The 21,287-nt window shown below is 43.1% G+C and overlaps 2 protein-coding genes across 2 annotated transcripts in view; one reads left to right on the top strand and one right to left on the bottom strand.

The window, feature by feature from the left end:
• Positions 1-4,484: 4,484 nt before the first annotated feature.
• Positions 4,485-11,098, bottom strand: slc25a25a (solute carrier family 25 member 25a). Its single transcript, XM_056592242.1, has 10 exons — positions 10,773-11,098; positions 9,406-9,529; positions 9,181-9,268; positions 8,943-9,054; positions 8,414-8,572; positions 7,022-7,174; positions 6,754-6,861; positions 6,220-6,387; positions 5,968-6,118; positions 4,485-5,820 (listed from the first exon to the last, which is right to left on the bottom strand). The coding sequence occupies exons 1-10, from the start codon at positions 10,929-10,931 to the stop codon at positions 5,636-5,638; spliced, it is 1,407 nt and encodes a 468-aa protein (XP_056448217.1). The 5' UTR covers positions 10,932-11,098; the 3' UTR covers positions 4,485-5,635.
• Positions 11,099-14,245: 3,147 nt separating this feature from the next.
• The window catches only part of gle1 (GLE1 RNA export mediator), a 46,779-nt gene continuing 39,737 nt past the window's right edge, over positions 14,246-21,287 (top strand). Inside the window, exons 1-5 of the mRNA XM_056591572.1 lie at positions 14,246-14,989; positions 15,410-15,637; positions 16,000-16,140; positions 16,965-17,113; positions 17,286-17,346. Coding sequence (XP_056447547.1) covers positions 14,891-14,989; positions 15,410-15,637; positions 16,000-16,140; positions 16,965-17,113; positions 17,286-17,346 — 678 coding nt within the window. The 5' untranslated portion in view covers positions 14,246-14,890. The remainder of the gene's footprint in view (positions 14,990-15,409; positions 15,638-15,999; positions 16,141-16,964; positions 17,114-17,285; positions 17,347-21,287) is intronic.

Raw genomic sequence — 21,287 nt, forward strand, 5'->3', positions numbered from 1 at the left:
CGTTTACACGAAGGGAAAACGCAGATATTTTCACACGGTTTGGCCTCATTTACACGAAAACGCAGTTTTTGTCACAGAAAACGATCATTTCTAAAAACTCCGGCCAAAGTGGAGATTTCTGAAAACGCCGGTTACGTGTTGTCGTGTCAACGGGTAGAAACGGGGTTTTAGCAGAGAATGTCAAATATGAGGAGAACTGGCACTCGCGGGTTAGTTCCGGTTTTCTGGACTGGTTGCAGTAATAATCTTTGACCACGCGGGGCGCTCGTAGGCGAGTCCAGAATGAATGGGAGCCAACGGGGTTTTATCCTCAGAATCCACTTTTCTCACGATGTAATTTTTTGTCAAGTAATTTTAAAGTTGCTATCAAATGGTGGGGCTAAGATAATAAACTCAGCTGAATATTGCATTTTTTAAGGTCACGTATCTGTTCTAAAAAGGCGTTAAAAACATGCGATGACGTCACACACTGTAATACTGTCAGAGGTACTGCTTTACGGCAGTTTTCTAAAGCCCTTCCCTTGTCCCGCAACGATAACACCAGCTGTTGGAGGTAAGGCTTTTTTTTTTTGCCCTAGTTAGAGTTTTAGTGAGCTAATGTAAAAAAAAGAAATGCGCGAATGTTTTACATATGTATGTTACAGAGAGTGTTTTTTCTAATCCTCACTAGTGCCGATGATAAAGCTTTTTTTTCTAGTAACGATTATGAGCCATTTCTTTCTCCTTAAATAGAAACCTGGATTAGAATCATAATTTTAAGACTGCATCAATTTAGTTTACATCAGTAAACAATCTGCTAGAGAGCAGTGTTCTGTTGTTCTCCTCATGCCTCTTCCTTTCTTGATCTCTACAGTCGGACCTTGATGCTGTGACAACGGACAAGTCTTCTTCCTCTGTCCTTTTCCCCTGCCTCTGTTCAGTATGTTCAGTGTTGTTAAATCATTTCTCTTTTTTTTTATTAGTTACTGTTCTTATTGTGTTCTTGTTAGTGTGATGTTTGAATAAACTTGCCTGTCGCAATGTTGGTATAATGTTTGTATAATTACTGTTATACAACTGTTACTGTTTCAATGTGACCCAGACCATATTTCTCATTTAACAAACATGTGTAGCTTATAATGTTTTGCATGGCAGAGCAATTAGGCCTACGGTATATTCAATGGCTTAAAACAAACCCATCTGTAAAGATCAGTGAATGCATAGAAATAAATGACAAGTGGTGTAGATGGTTTTCCCTCTGTGCAAGGTCATTAGCCCAAGTCCTACAAAAAAATAACGACTGTAATAGCAGATGTTTAAGTTGTTAAATCGTTAACTAACCATTTGTATGGAACAATCGGTTAAGGTAAGTTAAGTGCTTGAGTCTCGACACTTTAGAGAATGTCTAGCGCGCAACTTGAATAAGCCATGTGCGATATTACCCGGCCGGGCTCCAGCGCAACTTTCCTTACCAGGTGAAGCCTCAGGTAGCCTAGGAACATTCATACAGGAGCAAGCAAGAACGTTACCTTTTTCTGTCCTTGGTAAACGAAAAGACGGACAATCCGTTTCCACTGTGAGTGCAGTTTATCATTGCACATTCACGAGGCATTTCTTTTTTAAACTATCTTTATTTTCGAAAAATAGACAATGACAGATTAAATGATATTGAGCGGGATATTGACTGTATTATTTAAGGTGGTCATAGCGTACCTACCATGTATATAACACATTGAACACAAGAAATGGAAGAAATTCCATTTATGCCCATGTACTTTCACCATACATAGGCTACTATCTAAAAAATAAAAGGACCTGCAGGAAAATATAAATACAGTACTCAAAAATTGAGTTAACACGTTTCTGATTGCTCTTCAGCTTCAGATGCCGTAAGAGGGGTCTCTGGTCGTAATCAGTCGCAAGTCCGTCCCTGACCAATCAGCATTCATTAGCAGAATGCTAGCGTGTATGGCCAACAACGGCCCAAACTGTAAGAAATCGAAAGGACATAAGTACTCACTCATTTGACTTTTGAAACATAATCTATATTGAACTTGCGGAATCTACAATAAAATTTGCGATATTTCTACGACAAGCAGGTGAAAGAGGCATAATTAGCCGTTTAGCCCCATAGACTCCCATTCAATCTGGACTCGCCCGCGATCACCCCCAGTGGATGTCTCATGGAACTACAACCAAAATCGGTACAATGGGGCGTATAGGGAGTGCCCAAGCTCTTCGTAGACGGGCTCTGGTGAAACGCATGGGCCGTGTTCCAATACCCGTACTGTCCGTACTGCGTACTCAAAATTTGAGTACGCAGTACGTTCCAATTCAGATCCGGCGAAAAGAAGTATACTTCAAGGACCCGGATGCCGTACTCAAAATGGGCTAATCGTGAAGTGTGGATCGAAGGACACTCTCCGTACTCAACGGCAGCCATCTTAGCTACGTAGCGGAAGAGGCGGAGCCGGGCTGAGCCAAAGTCGGCGCATTTTCCACATAGACTGCATTAATAGAGTCATTTTGTAGTTTTTATAGTTTCTATAGCTTTTTATAGCTGCTAGGCGTAAAGAGTTCACCGTTCAAAGCGGGAGGTTTATTGCGGGGGAGGAGCCGCGGCGGCAGTCGTGATCGTAATTTCCGGTAAGTGCACCACGGAGTACTCGATTTGGAACAGCACTCACATCTGACAAATTACCGTACTCAAGTGAGTACGGATAGTGCAGATAGTGTACTTCCTTTAAGTATACTCATGGAAGTACGGGTATTGGAACACGGTGTAAGTACCATATTGGCTCGGCTACCAGATCGGCTCGGGGTCCGTCGTCTGCTGATTACGTCACACAATACGCTATCTACAGCAATAAGGTATTTTATGGCTTAAATTAAAGAGCCTGTAATGATCTTTCATTTTGAACATAGACCATTCCCAACCTATCTGTATGGATAGTTTTCTTCTAAAAACAAAACATCCCTCGGAATCATCTTGGCTGTTAAGATAAGCCGTCCGTGTTGCCAGATTGGGCACATTTTCAGCCTGATTTGGCTACTTTGAATCACGTTAGGCTGGAAAAACGGGACATATGCCCAATCTGGCAACACAAACCGAAACTAGACAGACCTACTCGCGCTCACACATGTGCTCGCTGTGGTTGCTATGACGACAGCCAGAGCTACAGCACAAAACAGCCAATCACAACTGTCCATTAGCAGCCAATCACAATGTAGCCTACGCCCATTCAAGCGTACAGCCAATGATATTGTGTAACGTAATCAGCAGACGACGGACCCCGAGCCGATCTGGTAGCCGAGCCAATATGGCACTTACAACGGCACTGGACATATTCGCATCAAGAACACTTCCGGGTTTTACGACAGTACTCGCTTGATGCGTGCTTCGAAATGGAACAGTGCTCGGGCAACGACTGATGACGTTTCACGAGTCCACGAGCACGCACAAGTACGCGAATTGAGAAACGGCCATAGTTTTTATAGCTTTTTATAGCTGCTAGGCGTAAAGAGTTCACCGTTCAAAGCGGGATGTTTATTGCGGGGGAGGAGCCACGGCGGCAGTCGTGATCGTCATTTCCGGTAAGTGCACAGAGTACTCGATTTGGAAGGTACTCAAGTGAGTACGGATAGTGCAGATAGTGTACTTCCTTGAAGTATACTCATGGAAGTACGGGTATTGGAACACGGCAACGGGCACACACACTGGCCGTTTCTCAATTCGTAGCACGCGTACTACGGACTCGATGACTTGCTAGCACGTACTTGGCAAGTCTGTACTTCAAGCACATACTTGCGAGCACGCGAGTACGTACCTGCAATTGGAACAGCAGCGGACTCGATGACGTCACCACCTCTGCTCGTCCGTTAACTGTGCTACGGCCTCATTTAGGCATATACTACTGAACAATATAAACAAATGATATAAAACAAAATCCCAGCCTCTTTCATTTTCAAAGAGTATGTAAATATTCTGAATGAATAACAATTGAAAAGATACGAGTGTCCTGTCATGTGTATAAGCTATACACACACACGACCTTACATATATATATTTATATATTATTATTATATTAGGCCTATATATTATATATTATATAAATATATATATAAGTTAAGAGTAACTTAAGCTACAGTTGTAACTTGTGCGTCTTCTCCATATTGTCCGCCCTCGTACTGCTGTGAGTGCGAAATGCATCCTGGGATTTATAGCGGGAGCAAGCACACACGAGCCACCTCCGATGCATGCTCGGTGAAACGGCGATATCGAGCACGCATCCAGAACACTTCCGGGTTTTACGACAGTACTCGCTTGATGCGTGCTTCGAATTGGAAGTGCTCGGGCAACGACTGATGACGTTTCACGAGTCCACGAGCACACGAGCACGCACAAGTACGCGAATGGAGAAATGGCTACTAGCTGTGTTCGAAATCGTTCCCTATTCCCTATATAGTGTACATGATATAGTGCACTATATAGGGAATAGGGAACGAGAATTCGGACACTACGCTGAACATTTCTATACATCATTTGATAAATTATAAAAAATAAGGGGATCGCATGATAGGAATAGATCTATTCCGAGAAATCTGATCAAAAGTGTCCATGTAAACGCGGCTAGTGTGTTGGATTCATGTCAATGTGTATTTGAAGACGATTCAATTTGCGAAAAAAAATTGCGTGGGGAATAGGAAAAAGTCTTAATTGACCAAAACTTTCGCGACCACCTGTAGTACCTCCGCGGACCCCCTGTTGTAGACCTCTACATTATTCGTAGACAAGTCAAAGGAAGTTGCTTTACTTACCAACTTCCAGATACTTGCAGAACAGTTACCTGTGTATTAATGCAATTATTTATGCAAAGAAAACCTAAAAATAGCAGTTTTACAAGAAATAGCATTTATTTTAATTAAAAAGTCCATAAAAAAATAATCCTTTCAATCGTTCTTTACAAAAGAAGTTAACTGATTCTTTAGTTCACAATTTTTGATAAAAGTGCATAATGTCGCTCATACATTCTTCATCATCAGTATTCATTTTAAAACATTACTATGACAAGACAAGACATCACTTTGGACCAGGAACAGATCAGATCATCTGAGGCAGCAGATCCAGAGGTTTGTGCAGCTTATTAAAGAAAAATTAAACAAAAAGGATTTCCAAGGTGGTACTTGGCTAGATACTTAGTGGTCTAAACTGACAGACAACTCTCAGAGTCGGAATATTCCAAACAGACAACTCCCGTAGCCCAGTCTGACTTAAAGACAGACACTCTTTAAAAGGATCAAGTAAAAAAAAACTATAAATACTGGATGGACATAATAAATACGAATCTCTCCTGTGAAGACCGAAGAAGGCGGTTTGCAGAAAGATAAAACCTAACTAGAACCGTTAACTCAAACCCAAAGCCTCTTCCAGCACCGACTCGGGGAAACCCGACATGGAGAAACATATACATGTCTTCAGGCAAAAGGACTGGCAAAGGGACAGAAGTCCTTTGGTCCCGTGATCCTCCTTCCCTTCCACCAGAAATAGCAGCAGGAGCCCCCTTCTCAGGAGGCTCCTCATGTCCCTTTAGTCTCGGGTTATATTCACAGAGGGAGAAGCCCCCCTAAATGTCAAGTGTTAACGCGGTGTCAAGCATCAGCGCGAGGTCACACCCAGCGATGTCTTGATGTGCTCGTACACCACATAGCTGATGCTAACTGCTGGGATGACCTTGAGGAAGTTGGGCCCCAGGCCCCGGTAGAGACCAGTGGGTCCCTCTGTTTGGAGGATGTGTCTGAAGACGCCAGTCATCGACAACTGCCGGCTGCCCTCCTTGGTGGCTGGTGGGAGGGGCACAGACAAGAGGAAGTTAGCATCAGGTGGTTGATACATAACAGGCCACCGATCAGAGGTTCTGAAGTACCTCCATAGAGGTACTTCAGACCATAAAACATCCAGCGGTCTAGAACGGTAGGAGAAGTGTCTACCTTGGGCTTGCATGCGGGTGCGGACCAGGGCGAGGGGGTAGCTGGCGAGCTGCCCACAGGTACTGGACACGGTGCCACAGCCCAGCAGCACCAGGACACCTGGGTCGCTGCGGTTGGAGCCGTACTCCTGCAGCCAGCGGTTCTTGAGGGTCTGAGAGGACATCCGAGTAAAGGTTACCTTGTTAGTCATTTGACTAAAGCTGTACAAAGGTCACATGACCACACAGGAAATTCAAAGAGGTGGGGCCTCACCTCGTAGACGGCGAGGTCGATGCCGGCGTAGGGGATAATTCCCAGCACGTTGGGGACGTAGCCCCTGTAGAAGGCCCCGAGCCCCTCCCTCCTGAAGATCTGCCAAGCACAGTCCACGATCCCAGAGAACTGTCCCGTCCTCCTCAGCGCTAGCCTCGTCTTCAACATCTGGGGAGGGGGCAGAGCCACGAGTATGGCAACATTTACATTTAGGGGATTTTGCTGACGCTTTTGTCTAAAGCCACTCACAACCATTCAGTCATACACACCGACGGCGGAGTCACACACGCAGGGCGACAGCCAGCTCGTCAGGAGCAGTCAGGGTGAGATGTCTTGCTCAGGGACACCTCGAAACTCAGCCAGGAGATCTAAGTAGCAACCTTCCGGTCACCAGCCGACCAGTTCTACCTCCTGAGCTACTGCCGCCCACACAACAACACAATTATCCCTGAATACACAATATCTTCATCTGATATCCCTGTATTCTGATGTGGCGAGTGGGGCGATGTGAGCTGGGGGAGGGGTGTGTCTTACCTCCATGGGGTAGATGGAGCTCTGAGCGATAACTCCAGCCATTGATCCCGCCACGAAGCGATCCACGATGGTCAGAGTCGCATTGTCGCTGCCGATCATCCGCTTGATCTGGCAACACAACAGAGGAAATAATTTAGCTAACCAGCCTGCTGCTAGTGCTTTAGCATGCTGGGGTCGTGCTAGGCTAGCCGCTACCGCTATGAGGCAGTAAAATAGGGGAGCGCTAAGTCACCCCTTACTGCTAGGCAGTGGTCAGACAATACAGTACCTGTTCATAGGCCATGAACTTGAGTGCAGTTTCCGGGGCGATCTTGATTATGTTGACACCATTTCCCCGCCATAGGGAACGCACGCCGCCCTCTCTCACCATCTGGGTCAAGCCGCTCATGATGCACATGTTGTTGGCACGGCAACCATGAACCTGAGGGGCGAGAAGACAGTGGGATGGTTTAGTCGTAACTGAGGAACAGCTGGCCTCAACTCCCTTCGCCTGCCTTACTGTGTCAGTCTGACAAAGTTCAGTGTGTGGAGGGTCAACACTTTCCTCCGTGGCAGCTTATCAAAGATGACCCGTGTCACAACACCTATTGACGCACGAGGCCAATGACTTGGGACTTCAGCTCCCAACACCTCGACAGCCTGACCTATGTTTCTATTGGTGGAAGAGCACAACGTCCCAGACTAACCCGTCACTCTTCGACCCACTCCTGCACTCATTAACCAGTTGGTTACGCAATGCGCTAGCAAGTGAGGCCCTTGCAACAGAGTCAGTGCGACAGCAGTGGCACATCTGAATGGATGGGACATAGTTGTGCAGGAGACATCGACTTGTGTGGTGATAGATCAGTGGCTACTAACCAGTAGCCTACAGCAAATTACTTGTGGCAAGGTGTGAGTATTCAATCGATTGTTTTTCAGTAAATAAATTGAAATGGAGTAAACATGCACCAAATAAAGTGACAGCTGAATGAAAAGCGCAAAGTACTGCAAAAAATGAGGACATGTAAAAAGAATTGAAGTATCTGAAAGGTCAAACGTGTTGCCCTGCTGCTGGGGGGGGGGGGGGGGGGGGGGGGGGTGGTGAGTGAGTGAGTGAGTGAGTGAGTGAGTGAGTGAAGCTGGCGCGTGATTAAAAGGAGCCCGGTAGAGCGGATAAGCAGCCCAACACTGCCTGAACGTCCTCCAAAAGTAGCCCAATCCAGCGGGAAAAAAAAACACCCAATCTGGCAACACTGCTGAACGTCATCACGCTCCAGCGTCAACGTAAATCAATGAGACCAACTGAAAAGGTATGAAACTAAAACTGTGATGGTGTGTAGATTTTTTAAATGGTTTGAAGGAAGATAAACGCTTGAAAATGTATTTAGTTACGTCTTAAACAGTTCAAGTACCAGAGGACGGCTCTGCCGTCCTCCCATTGACTCCCATGATAAAAAAAAAGTAGGTGTCTCTAGGTGAAAAATTGAGGAAGGAGATAAGTCCCAAAGTTTGTAAAGAATAATAAAGAGGAAAGAAAGAATAAAACGTATGAAGAACAATGGTTGAGCGCTGCATGCAGTTATTTTGCAGAATAATAAAAATAATTTCTTGTTGGGGTTGCGGTGTGTCTTCACCCCAAACAAAAAAGACCAGGTATTTGGAATCCGTGTTGACCACTGACCTGCATCATGACTTTGAGGCGGTCCAGGGGGGCAGTGCAGGTGCGGGAGACGATGCCCGCCCCTCCCCCTGCCACCAGGTGCCTCCACCACATCCCTGACAGGCGTTCCTCCAGCGAGAACTCATCTGGCACCATCAGGTTCTCGCCCACGTCAAAGATCTTCACAAACACAGAGAACACGTGCTATTGATATACACTTCTTATACACTCATTTCACGCCGCACTGAGTAATGAACGGCTAACCCAAAAATAAGGTACACCTTATTCACTATAAACTATATCAGGCAATCAAACCAGACATTTAGCGATGGCTGCTAGAGTCATTAGTGGGAAGTTGCATCATCTTCCCCTGCACAGAGCAGCTTAACTGCTACCAAAGGAGCAGTTAAGCCACTGACCCATTGCAAGTGCATAAGAACTGACCCATTGCAATGTACACTAGACTGCTATCAAGAAAAGGAGGGGTGGCTATCAAAAGGTCAGGACACACCTCACCATCAGTCAGGCCTACACCTGGGAGGTTTCCTACCGTTGAGTGCTTCCAGTAGAGGATGATCTCTGGGATGTTCTCCGTGGCTGGGACGACAGGGTAGTCACTCCACTCATTCCAGCTTATGGTCATAGTCCCATTTCTGTCCATACTGTATAAAAAAAAAGACATCAAAAATGAAATTGAATTGGCTGCAGTTCATTCACATCAAAACATAAGTAAAGAAATAAAAAATAAATAAAAAGTTTTGAGACCATTGGTTTCTTGCTGCCATTACCTGTGAAGGACGCTCTGGGCGTGCTGCTGAGAGAGGTGGACGCCCAGGTCCTGAAGAGACTGCTTCAACATGCTGGCATCAATACCACCTTCAAAAAGACAAGATGACCATAAAACAACCTTTAAATGGAACATGCATACCCACAACATAAGTAGGTTTGGTGCGTGAGGAAGAGGAGGTGGGGAATGGGGAAGAATAAGTAGTGAGGAGGAAGACTGGTCTCACCTGAGTGTTTCTTATCCAGACTCTTGACCACCAGCTTGAGGTCTTTCTCGTAGTCCTGGAGGTAGTGGACGAACTCCTCAAAGTCAAGCTGGCTTGACTTGGACTCCTCTCGGCCCGGAGGTTTCTGGAACAAAAAAAGTAGTTGAGATGAGAAATGTAATGAGCAGCAACTTTATCGTGCATTCAAAACCACAGTGTCTTAAAGCGTATAATAACACCCTGAACCTAACAGGCCTTTATTTTGTACCACCGAGGAAAATACGATTTATGAGTCACTCTGAGGAACAAGCACACCCTTTCCAAAGCGTTGAACTAGCCATAACTCGATATTAAATATTACCTCCTTCATACGCATATCGTGCTATGATACAAGACTCGCCACACCAACTTTACAGCATGCAAAATGTTAAATGCAAGCCAAGAAGTGTCTTGCCCCGCGCCAAAGACAAAATTACCAGACCTAAGAATGTCCAAGCCCTTAAGACTGGTTGCATTAAATCATTGAAAAGTAACATACAGACCGGTAGAAAGTGCCGGTGCCGGTCTATCTTTAAACCTTGTGCGACCCGCCAACAACCAGAGCGATCAAATTCCATCTGCACCAATCTGCTCTACATACTGTTCCAAGGGAAGTGCTACAGCAAACATCAAGGCCCGCCACAATGCATGCAATAAATCCATGTAGTGAATCAGCCTGCCCACAATCTGGATCCTGGACGTCCCAATGTAACATTCATTCTGGAGGCACAAAGTTACACGACGTCCCTAACCCATTCATTAAAGTTGGCATCCACTATATTACCAACAGAAATTATAATAAAATCCTTTATTTTTCTGCAAGTGTATATAAATATATAGTATAAAAACAAGTCATGTTCTAGGGAACCCGCCCCCTCGATTTTTACGTATTTCAGGGTTTGAAGAGAAAGACCGACCTGGTAGAAATAGCGCAGTTGGCGGCTTTTGTTGGGCCTTTTCGTCCAGCCTACGAAATTATGAATCCTTCTATGTGGAAGGCATGAACCGCCCGCCCTCTGGTTGGGCTTCTCTAGCGCTGTTAGCCTAGCGCCGGCTTCTCTAGCGCCGTTAGCCTAGCGCCGGCTTCTCTAGCGCCGTTAGCCTAGCGCCGGCTTCTCTACCGCTGTTAGCCTAGCGCTGGCTTCTCTACCGATGTTAGCCTAGCGCCGGCTTCTCTAGCCCTTTCAGCCTAGCCATGCCGGTCGGCGCCACAACGCATTCCATCGAACGACAAGGACATTTTATAGAGAAAATAATTACATTATACACACAAATGCGAATAATAGAGACCATCTAAAGACTAAGAATGCGTCAATTACGAGAGTTAAAACACAAAAGTAGACTTTTACCTTTCTCCATTTCTGGTACTTCGAGAGCTCCTGAGACGGCAGGAAGACGCTGAGTTTGAAGAGCGATTTGAGCTCAGTGGGCAGGCGGTCGGACTCAAAGTACTGCACCTCGATGGGGTCGGAGTAGGGAATAGGCACGTACAGGCACAGGCCCAGCATATTGATAAAAAGATCAAATATAAAAGTCTAGAATAAATAAATAAATAGTGAACGGAATTTACTTCCACTCATTGGAGTCTATGTGACGAAGCCGGTAAGGAAGGGACTCTTGTTAAAAGAAGATAAGAAACACGCCCCATTCCGGGAATCTAGCCGGTCATTGGCTGTGGGGCACGCCCCCTTTGGCTCTTACGTCAATTCAGGACTCACGCCCCCCCCCTCCCCCCCCGACCTCGCAGTGTTCCCGTGCTCTGGTTACTCGTTCAGAATTCAGATCCCGCCCCACGTCTTTCGTTTTTCGCTTGCGGTAGAGCCCATGGGACCTATGAGATCGCACACTTTGTGGCTCATTTACACACACAAAGTGTGTGTGTAAATGAGCCACATAGTGTGTGTGTGTGTGTGTGTGTGTGTGTGTGTGTGTGTGTGTGTGTGTGTGTGTGTGTGTGTGTGTGTGTGTGTGTGTGTGTATTGTTCTGAAAGAGAGAGCTTCTGATTTACGATTGTGGTAATGATTAAAGACCCTGCCTACCTGACCTAAAGACCATCCATATGAAAACAGACCTTACGAAGGACATGTGGATATCTAATCCTATACACTACGATTAGGCACTGACCATTTGCAAAGGAAAAAATAGCAGGGAGGTAACAGACCATTCATGATAGCGAGAGAATAAGAAATTAAGCTTTTTGTATATATATATATATATATATATATATATATTCTTATTGCATACTGTTAACAGATGGGGAACAGGCTCATCTTAAATCGTATTGGCTTGATGTTTGCACAGTAGCCTATATCATAGTTCTGCTGTTAGACTATTAGCCTGTTACTGCCTATTAATAAAACTGAGACAGCAGCAGCATAAAATACAAATAAAACAAACAGTGAACAACATACAACATCACATAATAAACATTATTAAACAAATTTGACGCATGCAGATAGGAAGCACGACGGCCAAGTCTAGACAGCTCCACGGACCTGCGTCACAGCTTTGACCATTGACTTACATTCTATCAGAGTGACGGGGATCCCTCATGCTCATGTTGTTTTGAAGTTCATTCTATGTTAAGGGGCCGGAAAACTGGATGTCTTTCTTACCAAAAAAAAAAATATCCTCACCTTAGGGCCAGTCAAAACAATACGATCATTAGACAGTAATGCATAGGTGTCATTCGATTGATGTCTCAAAGTGGTGCAAGTTATGAGGGAGCTGTTCAAAAATAACTTTATAAATAAAAACCGGCCTCCTGAAACCTAATGATGACCTGCCCATCCCTGGATACAATTGTGTATACAATTATGTGTAAGGGCTTTAGAGTTGCTAATAAACCTCTGTGGTATTCAGTGTCCAACATACACAGGAAGATAACTGAGGCAGACTGGTACAAAACCTCTCCATAATCTATCCCCTCCTTTGCTAATCAAAAAACAGCTCTTGTTTTTGAAAATAAAAAAATAATTTTATGTAGCATAGATGCAAAAGTGAAGGGATATGTAAAAGGCCTAGATTAAAAGCAGTGGAAAAGCTCAGAGTTTAATTATTTTAATTTTCTATGGGATTTGCATGGGAGAAAGGTCTGAATAGTCTGTTCGATGAACTGGTAAAGGCTTAGCTGAGGCCTTGGAACTAGGACTAAATGACTGCATTGGTTTTCCAAGTCAGGAATACTTAAACTAGCAGGTTCATGATGCTGTCCTAGTGAACAGCACACAGGAGTCTTAGCCTCCTCAATAGGCTGACCATCTAATTTTCATTAACATTTTCATGTTTTGTCCCTCTCCTTCTCAAGTATGTTGTCTGGTTCAGGTATACCAAAGGCTAGGTTGACTTGTAGCCTGGGCTATCTTCCATTCATAAGTTAATATGGTGGTGAATCAGGTGATTTCATTATTTGTACAGTAAGGCGAGTCTCTGATAGAATATAAGAATATAAGTCGATAAACTGATCATCTTTGAAAAGTCAGGCATTTACAAGTGGCTTGACCAATTCTCCACAGTGGGTTTTTTCTTCACTGTTGCGGGGGCCTAACTGCAAGAGAGTCCTGTTTTAACATTCAACAGGACTTCCTCTGGGATGAGTGGTTCTGACCCTCTTAATGCCTTCAATCTCAAACAGATATTTTATAGAAACAATGTCCCTTCTAATTAGACATGCGTCTGGCAACCGCATACTTGGTGAAGTGATCTGTAATTACAAGAATGACGTTGTTGCTCCGATCTGGCTCTAGGGAGAGGTAGTCCACGCAGACTCGCTCAATGGGCCTGTTGGTTTGGATGTTGACTTCAGGAGAAGCCATCTCCGGATGAGTTTTACATCAAACACAGAACAAAGATCCCAGATGTGGAATGTCTCTTCACCAGTAGACACCATCTGGTGCCAATACAAGTGGGATCCCACCAGGACCAGGATGCGTTCAATTCCCATTTACATGAAGCGGTTTGAATTGTGTTCTGAATGCTGAGAGAGCGTACAAAAACACAAATGCCCTGTTTTGTGCTGTGGGTTTCCGTCCTGTTTATGTTGTTGTTGTTTTTATCTTGTTTAATTGTATTTTCATTGCCAGGGGACTACAGATGAAAAAGGGCCTTTTGGCTAATTCTGTCATTTTTAACCCATGTATCATCATGTGTTTTATTAATTTGCACTGTCCCCTTCTTAAATAAACTGAATTGAATTGAATTGAAATCAACTGTTGTAGTGCATAAGTAGAAAGCCCATGGGGAGTGTATATGGGTGTACATTGTGAACTAGGCCATGAGATAAGAGAAAACACTGATCATCACATGCTGGATGTGGAGGAGAGGTCAAACACAAATCAACATGTTTATGCTAAACTCTATTTATTGTTTGCACTCCATCATGTTTTCTTTCTGTCAATAGAAATAAAGTGAGTGTGTGTGTGTGTGTGTGTGTGTGTGTGTGTGTGTGTGTGTGTGTGTGTGTGTGTTTGCGTGTGTGCATGTACGTGCATGCGTGTGTGTGTGTGCGTGTGTGCGTGTGTGTGTGTGTGGGTGTGTGTGTGTGTGTGTGTGTGTGTGTGTCTGGGATCTCACATTGAAGCTCATTTGGACATATTCCTCTGACTTGGAGTGTCCACCTCCACTAAACCAATAACATGTTTACTTGTGATTTTCAGATTATCTGTACATAACATTATGCGGATGTCGGACCAGTAGGCCTATAGTATTTACATGCTTTCGATCCATGGTTGCATGCCCATTAAGAAAGGGTCAACCCTGGAAGAAAGGGTCAGTTATTTTTTCGGTTCTAAGCCTGACTTGCACAAGGCAACAGAAATCATAGTCAATGTTGGAGGTGATGTTTACCAAGACATCCATCAATAACCTAGGTTGTAGTTGGATAGCTACAGAGGATTGCATGAGGCCGGTTAAGGTTCAATCTGAAGAAAGATGAAGGAAGCTAAAGTTCCTGTACAAGGAATGTTCTACATTCAACTAATTTTAGAATGCTCCTAGCAAAGAGTATGTAGTATGGGTTTTATAGTCAAGTTGTATTTGTTTTTGCTGACTCTGCCATATGTGGCATCACTCTCAGGCCTTTGCCACCTTTAGTGACTTTATTTTGCTGTCCATGACAATGATGCATGCATCAGGGTCCTTTAGTTATGACCTTGAACTCGTGGCCAATAAATAAACTAAACTAAACATTTCAGACAGATATAAAATGTCTTGATTTACAGAGAACGATCTGTGAACGGAGACGCATTTATATTCCATCAGAAGTGTACATGAAAGGCATTGAACACCGGAACCAATGTGCATGCTCATGTTTCCTGACGAACAGTATTTACCGTCGGACCCATATTCAATTCTTATTTTACAGTCTGCCCTGTAGGTTTTGGAAAAAACAAGGGGATTAAAAGGCGGTAAAAGGCTTTTAAAGGTTTTATTAACATCGATTATTCAAGCTTTGATAAGCGCCGTGTCATGGCTTTTGCAAGCTTACGCTGGGAAACCATAGAAGCTCTAAATAATTCCTCAAAAGGCCAACTAAAGTATCAAGCGGACTGGGTGGAGAGGGGCGAGGTGAGTTCATAAAGTAATATTATGTTGTCTTCAACATTATTAATTAGAAGTTTTATCAGCAGTAGATGGTTATTACAGAACGGGTTGGTATTGTTATAGAAATCTTAGCATACAATGTGATTTAATGCTATACTTCCGTATAGATTCGGGAGAGAGAGACACTACGGAATTGCTAAGCAAAACATAATCGCCTCAAGTCGGTTTCCTTTATAAACCAGTATACTCTACAGTATTATTGTTGAAGACAATAATACTGATTGAGCAATGCTTGAGCAATGCTCGCTACTATCACAAACATGAAGAAGGAAATCTCTCTTACACAGATATGGAACTGTTTTTTAAGGAAAGGGATGAACCAAACTATCTTGTTTATCCAGCCAGTGTTTAACTTCATATTCATCTGTCGCTGTGCTACTGCAGGACATCCTATCCGGTTGTACCGAGGGCCCCAGTTTGTCTCCTCTGTCTGGTCACATCATTACAAAGCTAAGCCCTAGGAAACGCCTCGGAGACGCCAGCTGTCAGTCACACCAAAGTGAGACGGTCTCCCAAAGCTGTCCTTCCTCCTCTGCTCCCAACAACATTCATATCCAATCTCCCTCAGTGAGTGAGATTGGGGCGCCATCAGAAAAGAGTGAAAGTGAAGAGGTAAGCTTCTCCCTCACTTGCATTCACGTGATGCCCCCCCCCCCTACTGTTTCGCTGTTGTTTCGTCAGGTTCACTCTTCCTCTTGAAGAGTGAACCTGACGAAGCAACAGCGAAATGCGGCGTTCACAAAATAAATCAGCTTATCAGCTTATACCACTCTGCAGTGATTTTACACTTCTTTGACTTGATATACCATTGTTGACTTCACATCACCAGCACCTGATAATCAAAAGGCTGTGCACAGGGACTTTGTTATTTTTCTATATATATATATCTGTATATATATTTTATATATTCATACTGGTACATCAATATTTCATCTCTCCTGATGTAACCTGCTATGATGGCTCATCCCCCATAGCTGGTTCCTGATGTTCAGGAATTTGAACCGCCCTCGCCCAGTCCCTCCCCTCCCCCCAGCATGTCGCTGCTGTCTCCCAGGGCAACGCAGACCGCCGGTTGCATCCGGCTGTGTGAGGAAAAGCACCGCGCCAAGGCCAAGGTCGGCCACTCCCACACACTACAGGCTGCACCCTTCATGCTACACTCTAAAGGCTGTACACCTCATACTAGACACTACCTACTATTACATTCTACATGCTGCTCTACATACTATCGCACATAACAAGTGCTACACACTACGTAGTATAAGCTACACTACATACCATTACACTAGTAATAGAGTAAATAACTTGATATCATTTGCTAGACTGCGTAGCCCCGCCCATTCTGCCGGCGATTTGAGTTCGCCCTGCACAAGGCCCTGGAGAAGAGCAATACATTTCTTTCTGGTTCCGATACGTTTTTGCGGGAGCCAATCACCGAGCTGGCTTTTCCCCTTGGCGCCTATGGAGAGTCAGTTGAACACGCCTCTTGTGCTGAAGAAAATGACAGCAGCTTCCCCAGACCAACGTGCAATATACGATTGAGCTTGGTCTGGCAATAGCCAGACTAATAATTTGTGCCAATGTTGTTTTGATACATTTCAATGGCAACACTTGCCATGCTATACGCTACATACTGAACCCTATATCTACACACGCCACATACTACATTATGCACATAACATGCTACACACTACATACTACAACTACACAGGCTACATACTACATTCTGCACACTACACACAAACATACTATACGATACACACTACATACATAATTACATTCTGCACACTACATACTACACTCTAGAACTACACATGCTACATGTTACATTCTGCACACTATGTGCTGCACACTGAAAGCTACATGCTACATTCTGCACATTACATATTACATGCTACACACCACAGCCACACTGATGACATTGTGTATGCGTGTGTAGAAGGAGCTGAGTCTGCGGCAAGAGAGACAGGAGCAGCTGGTGATGGCGATGGCTAACAGAGAGTCTGAGCAGCTGAAACGCTTCGAGGAGCTCATGGAGCTGAAGCAGAGGAAGGACTCCCAGAGCATCAGAGACCTGATGGACAGAGAGTAATTCTAATGCACTATATACCCTTTACTATATACTATCACATCCACATTGAAACTATCAGAAGGAAGACCCTTTAGCATACTTTACATATTATAACTACACTATGCAGCCATTCAGCGAGAAGATCTTAAGGTTTGGAAAGTCAGTCCTCTTTCTTTCCCTCTTTCTCAGAACGAAGGAGAGTATTGGGCGACAGGAGAAACTGAAGGAGGAGCACAGACACAGGATGAAGGTATGGCCATGTGACAAGGGATCATTGTGGAAACTTGCTAGATAAAGGCTTGTCTTCAATTGTTGTCTAAAAACAAACACACTGGTAGAGGCTCCAGCACGGTTCTCTGTGGTGCAATGTTATGCTGCAATCGCTCTGAGAAAGAAGATTTTGCGGGTATTATATAAATCGCTGCTCAGACGTAGCTTTAAATCATCACACAGTGGTGTTTAACTACAAGTGTCGGGAATGCTGAACTTCTCTCAGACGCAGCATTCAACTGCTGCCCAGACATAGCTTTAGGTTGGGGATAACCCCACCCACTGCTTCAGCCTGTCTAACAGTATGCAGTGATCAATAGTATCAAAAGCCGCACTAAGGTCCAGGAGTATCAGGACAGAGCACAATCCCTTATCAGCTATTCTTAAAAGGTCGTTGGTACCTTTCAGCAGTGCTGTTTCAGTGCTATGTTTTTTCGGAAGCAAGATTGAAACCTCTCAAAAATGTTGTTACTTTCCAGAATTGTGGGGCGAGGCCGTTCAATGATTTAAAGACAAGAAGGAGCATTTTGAACTCAATTCAGTGAAGTGATTTAAGAATAGGGATGGTATGATTAAATTTAGATATTCTAGTGAGTATTCTAGCAGCTGCATTTTGGATAAGTTGAAGTTTGTTTAACATCTGTTTTGTTAGACCAGCATAGAGTGCGTTACAATAATCTAAACGACTGGAGATAAATTATTTTTTCAGAATCCTGTAAAGACAGGAGGCCACAAACTTGGCAGGAGGCAAAAAACTAGAAATATTTCTAAGGTGGTAAAAGGCCTTCTTTGTAATGTTAGATATATGTTTTTGAAAATTAAGATTGGCATCAAGAGTCACTCCTACATTTTTAACATCCTTAAACGGTTTTACCAAGAGGGAGTTTAGGATTGGGTGAAAGTGATGTCTCAGGGCATTAGGACCTACAACCAGAATCTCTGTCTTGGCATCATTAAAAAGAAATTGGGCCATCCAATTTTTTATGTCAGAGATACAGCAAGTGAGGTCATTCACCGGACTGGGGTCATCGGAGGAGATAGATATGTAAAGTTGGATATCATCAGCATATGAGTGATAAGAGATGTTGTGTTGCCGATTGATAGACCCAAGTGGTAACATGTACAAGTTAAAAAGCAAAGGACCAAGAATAGACCCCTGAGGTACCCCATATGAAATGGGCATTACATCAGAAGAGAGGCTTTTAATAGAAACAGAAAAAGATCTCCCATTTAAATAGGATGAGATCCAAGCAAGAGCTGTACCTTGGAGACTAAATGCTGAAGACGTTGAAGTAGTATAGCATGATCAACTGCATCAAAGGCAGCACTTAGATCAAGGAGAAAAAAAATCATCATTTTATGATTGTCAGTCGCAATTCTAAGGTAATTTACAACTCCAGAGCAGTTTCTGTGCTGTGATTTACCCGGAACCCAGATTGATAGGCATCAAATATCGAATTTTGAGTCATCTCCAGGCAGTTGACAGTGGATATTTCTACACCCAGGGTAAAAACAAGGTCCAGTGTATGGCCTTGGTTATGCGTTGGCCCACACACATACTGAATACAATTTAAAGATGTAACATTGTTTATAAAATCAGTAGCATAAACATTAGTAGTCATCAACATGAAAATTAAAATCACCAGAAAGAATAATTCTGTCATATTTCATAATAAGAGTGGAAAGAAAGTCAGAGAATTCTGCTAAAAAGTAGCCAGCTGGTTTTGGTGGGCGATAAATTATTGCAAATACAATAGGGCTGGGACCACCAAGCTTAAATGTAAGAGCTTCAAAGGAACTAAAATCCTCACAAGGTATTTGATAGCATTTCAAGTTCCTCTTGTAAACACACACTAAACCACCAATAAGATACCTGTGTTCTGATTGGTGGATACATTTGTGGATTTTCTTCTCCGCAGTTGTGGAAAATGAGTAACAAAAGATTTCTCAGCAGCAGTCTGTAGCCACAAGATGAGATCGACGAATGCGACAACGGTTTCACTCTTTGTGGATATGTGTTCACACTAGGGGTGGGCCGTTATCGGCGTTAACGGCTGCGTTAACGCGAAACTTTTATCGCGCGATAAAAAAAATATCGCCGTTAATCTATTTTCAAACACTTCCTTGTTCGGACCCATCACGTGACTGAACTAACCAATCAGAAGCTAGAATTTAGACTGAGGTAAACGTGAGGGAATCAGAGGCAGATTCAACAGAATATCCTTACTGTGTTAAATATGTAAACATGTAAATTGTCATAATTGTGTAACATAAATATGTAAATGATTAACTGACTAAACATTGTAAGTACATTTCTAGCAAATTAACTCCAATATAAATTATATAAATTTATTCTACAACTTTCAAATATTTAACTTCTAAACCTTTCATTATTATGGATTATTACACGGCTCTTCTCAATGCTTGTAGACTGCTCCATTCACTTGCATGGGCCTTCCCAACGTTCAGCTTTCAATTATTTTTGTTTATGCTCCGTTCACTTGCATGGGCACAACTTCCGGCGGTGAATTATATTTGATAATTCACCGTTGCCAAGTATAATTGACAGTTGTCAAGGTAAACTAAAGGATTTTTTGCCGTTTGCCATTTTAATCTAGATTAATCTAGATTAAAAAACGTAATCTATGCCCACCACTAGTTCACACATTTGTGGTGATTTGCTGTTCACAAATTCTTAATTTACAAATGCATAATCGATGTCGTCACGTCTCAAAAATGATTTACATATGTGGATTTTTAGATCCACATCTAAAAAGTAATATTGGCACTATATTCACTCCATTGGAGCCCCCCAGAGAAATTTGAGCCTAGGGCTCCTGTTGTCCAGAGCCGGCCCTGAGTGCAAGTACACCTTTCATCCACTGGGAAAATCTACGACCCTCGATCAAATTAACAACAGAAAGAACCGATAAGCGTACCGGAATAATGAGCAGTATCGATAAGTAGTAGTACTGTTAAAATTGTAACGATACCCATCCTTAGTCCTCGTTCCCCAAGTTGATATGGTGAACCACTGACCTTCTTGTCAAGCATTTTACCATTTGAACGGAAGAATGGACTGTTGTACGGAGAATGGGCCGGTTTATCTTCTTTTTATTATTTTTTACTGTTAATTCAATTCAAATTGATTTGTATAGCCCTTCGTCACCATTATAGTCACAAAGGGCATAACAGGCCAAATATTTACAGCGCCCTCCATAATTATTGGCCCCCCTGGTTAAGATGTGTTCTTTAGCTTCTAATAAATTCATTTTTTTTCTCAATAATATAGGACCACAATGAAAGAAAGTGTGAAATCCAGCCTTTAATTCAAGTGCATTTATTCAGTAGGAAAAAAATCCCACATTAAGAAATAATTATTTAAAGGCACCCAGTGCAACTTTATGTAAACATTCAATGAAAAATAAACATTCAATTTCTAGTCTTTTTTACACGTAGTAAGTTTCAATAACTCCATACCATTACATATCGACATTCGATAACAACAACAATGCCGCCATTTTCTTTATTTTTTGTAACCTACAATAAATAAAGCAGGCTTCCAGTCAATGGAAAAATGGCTTCTCCCCATCGGCGATTGTTGTTGTTTACGATTTTCTATCAGTTCTCACCACACAACGACGTCTCATCTTTGCTGCTTGAATGTCGGTATGTAATGGTATGGAGTTATTGAAACTTACTACGTGTAAAAAAGACTAGAAATTGATTATATTGAGTTTATTTTTAAGCCTCGAAAGTTGCACTGGGTGCCTTTAACATCAAATCATGTGTGCCACGATTATTAGCACCCCTGATGTTAATACTTTGTACAACCCCCCTTTGCCAACAAAACAGCACCTTATCTTCTCCTATAATGTTTCACAAGATGGGAGAAAACAGAAAGAGGGATCTTCGACCATT

This window comes from Gadus chalcogrammus, chromosome 6, assembly GCF_026213295.1.
Source record: "Gadus chalcogrammus isolate NIFS_2021 chromosome 6, NIFS_Gcha_1.0, whole genome shotgun sequence".
Classification (NCBI taxonomy): domain Eukaryota; kingdom Metazoa; phylum Chordata; class Actinopteri; order Gadiformes; family Gadidae; genus Gadus; species Gadus chalcogrammus.

Bases quoted from the DNA above. Each gene is read 5' to 3' on its own strand.
- slc25a25a (XM_056592242.1), bottom strand. From the start codon at position 10,931: ATGCTGGGCCTGTGCCTGTACGTGCCTATTCCCTACTCCGACCCCATC. The intron at 9,269-9,405 runs GTGAGACCAGTC...GTCTTTTTGAAG, and splicing joins TCTGGATAAGAAACACTCAG to GTGGTATTGATGCCAGCATG. The intron at 9,055-9,180 runs GTAATGGCAGCA...TTTTTTATACAG, and splicing joins GCCCAGAGCGTCCTTCACAG to TATGGACAGAAATGGGACTA.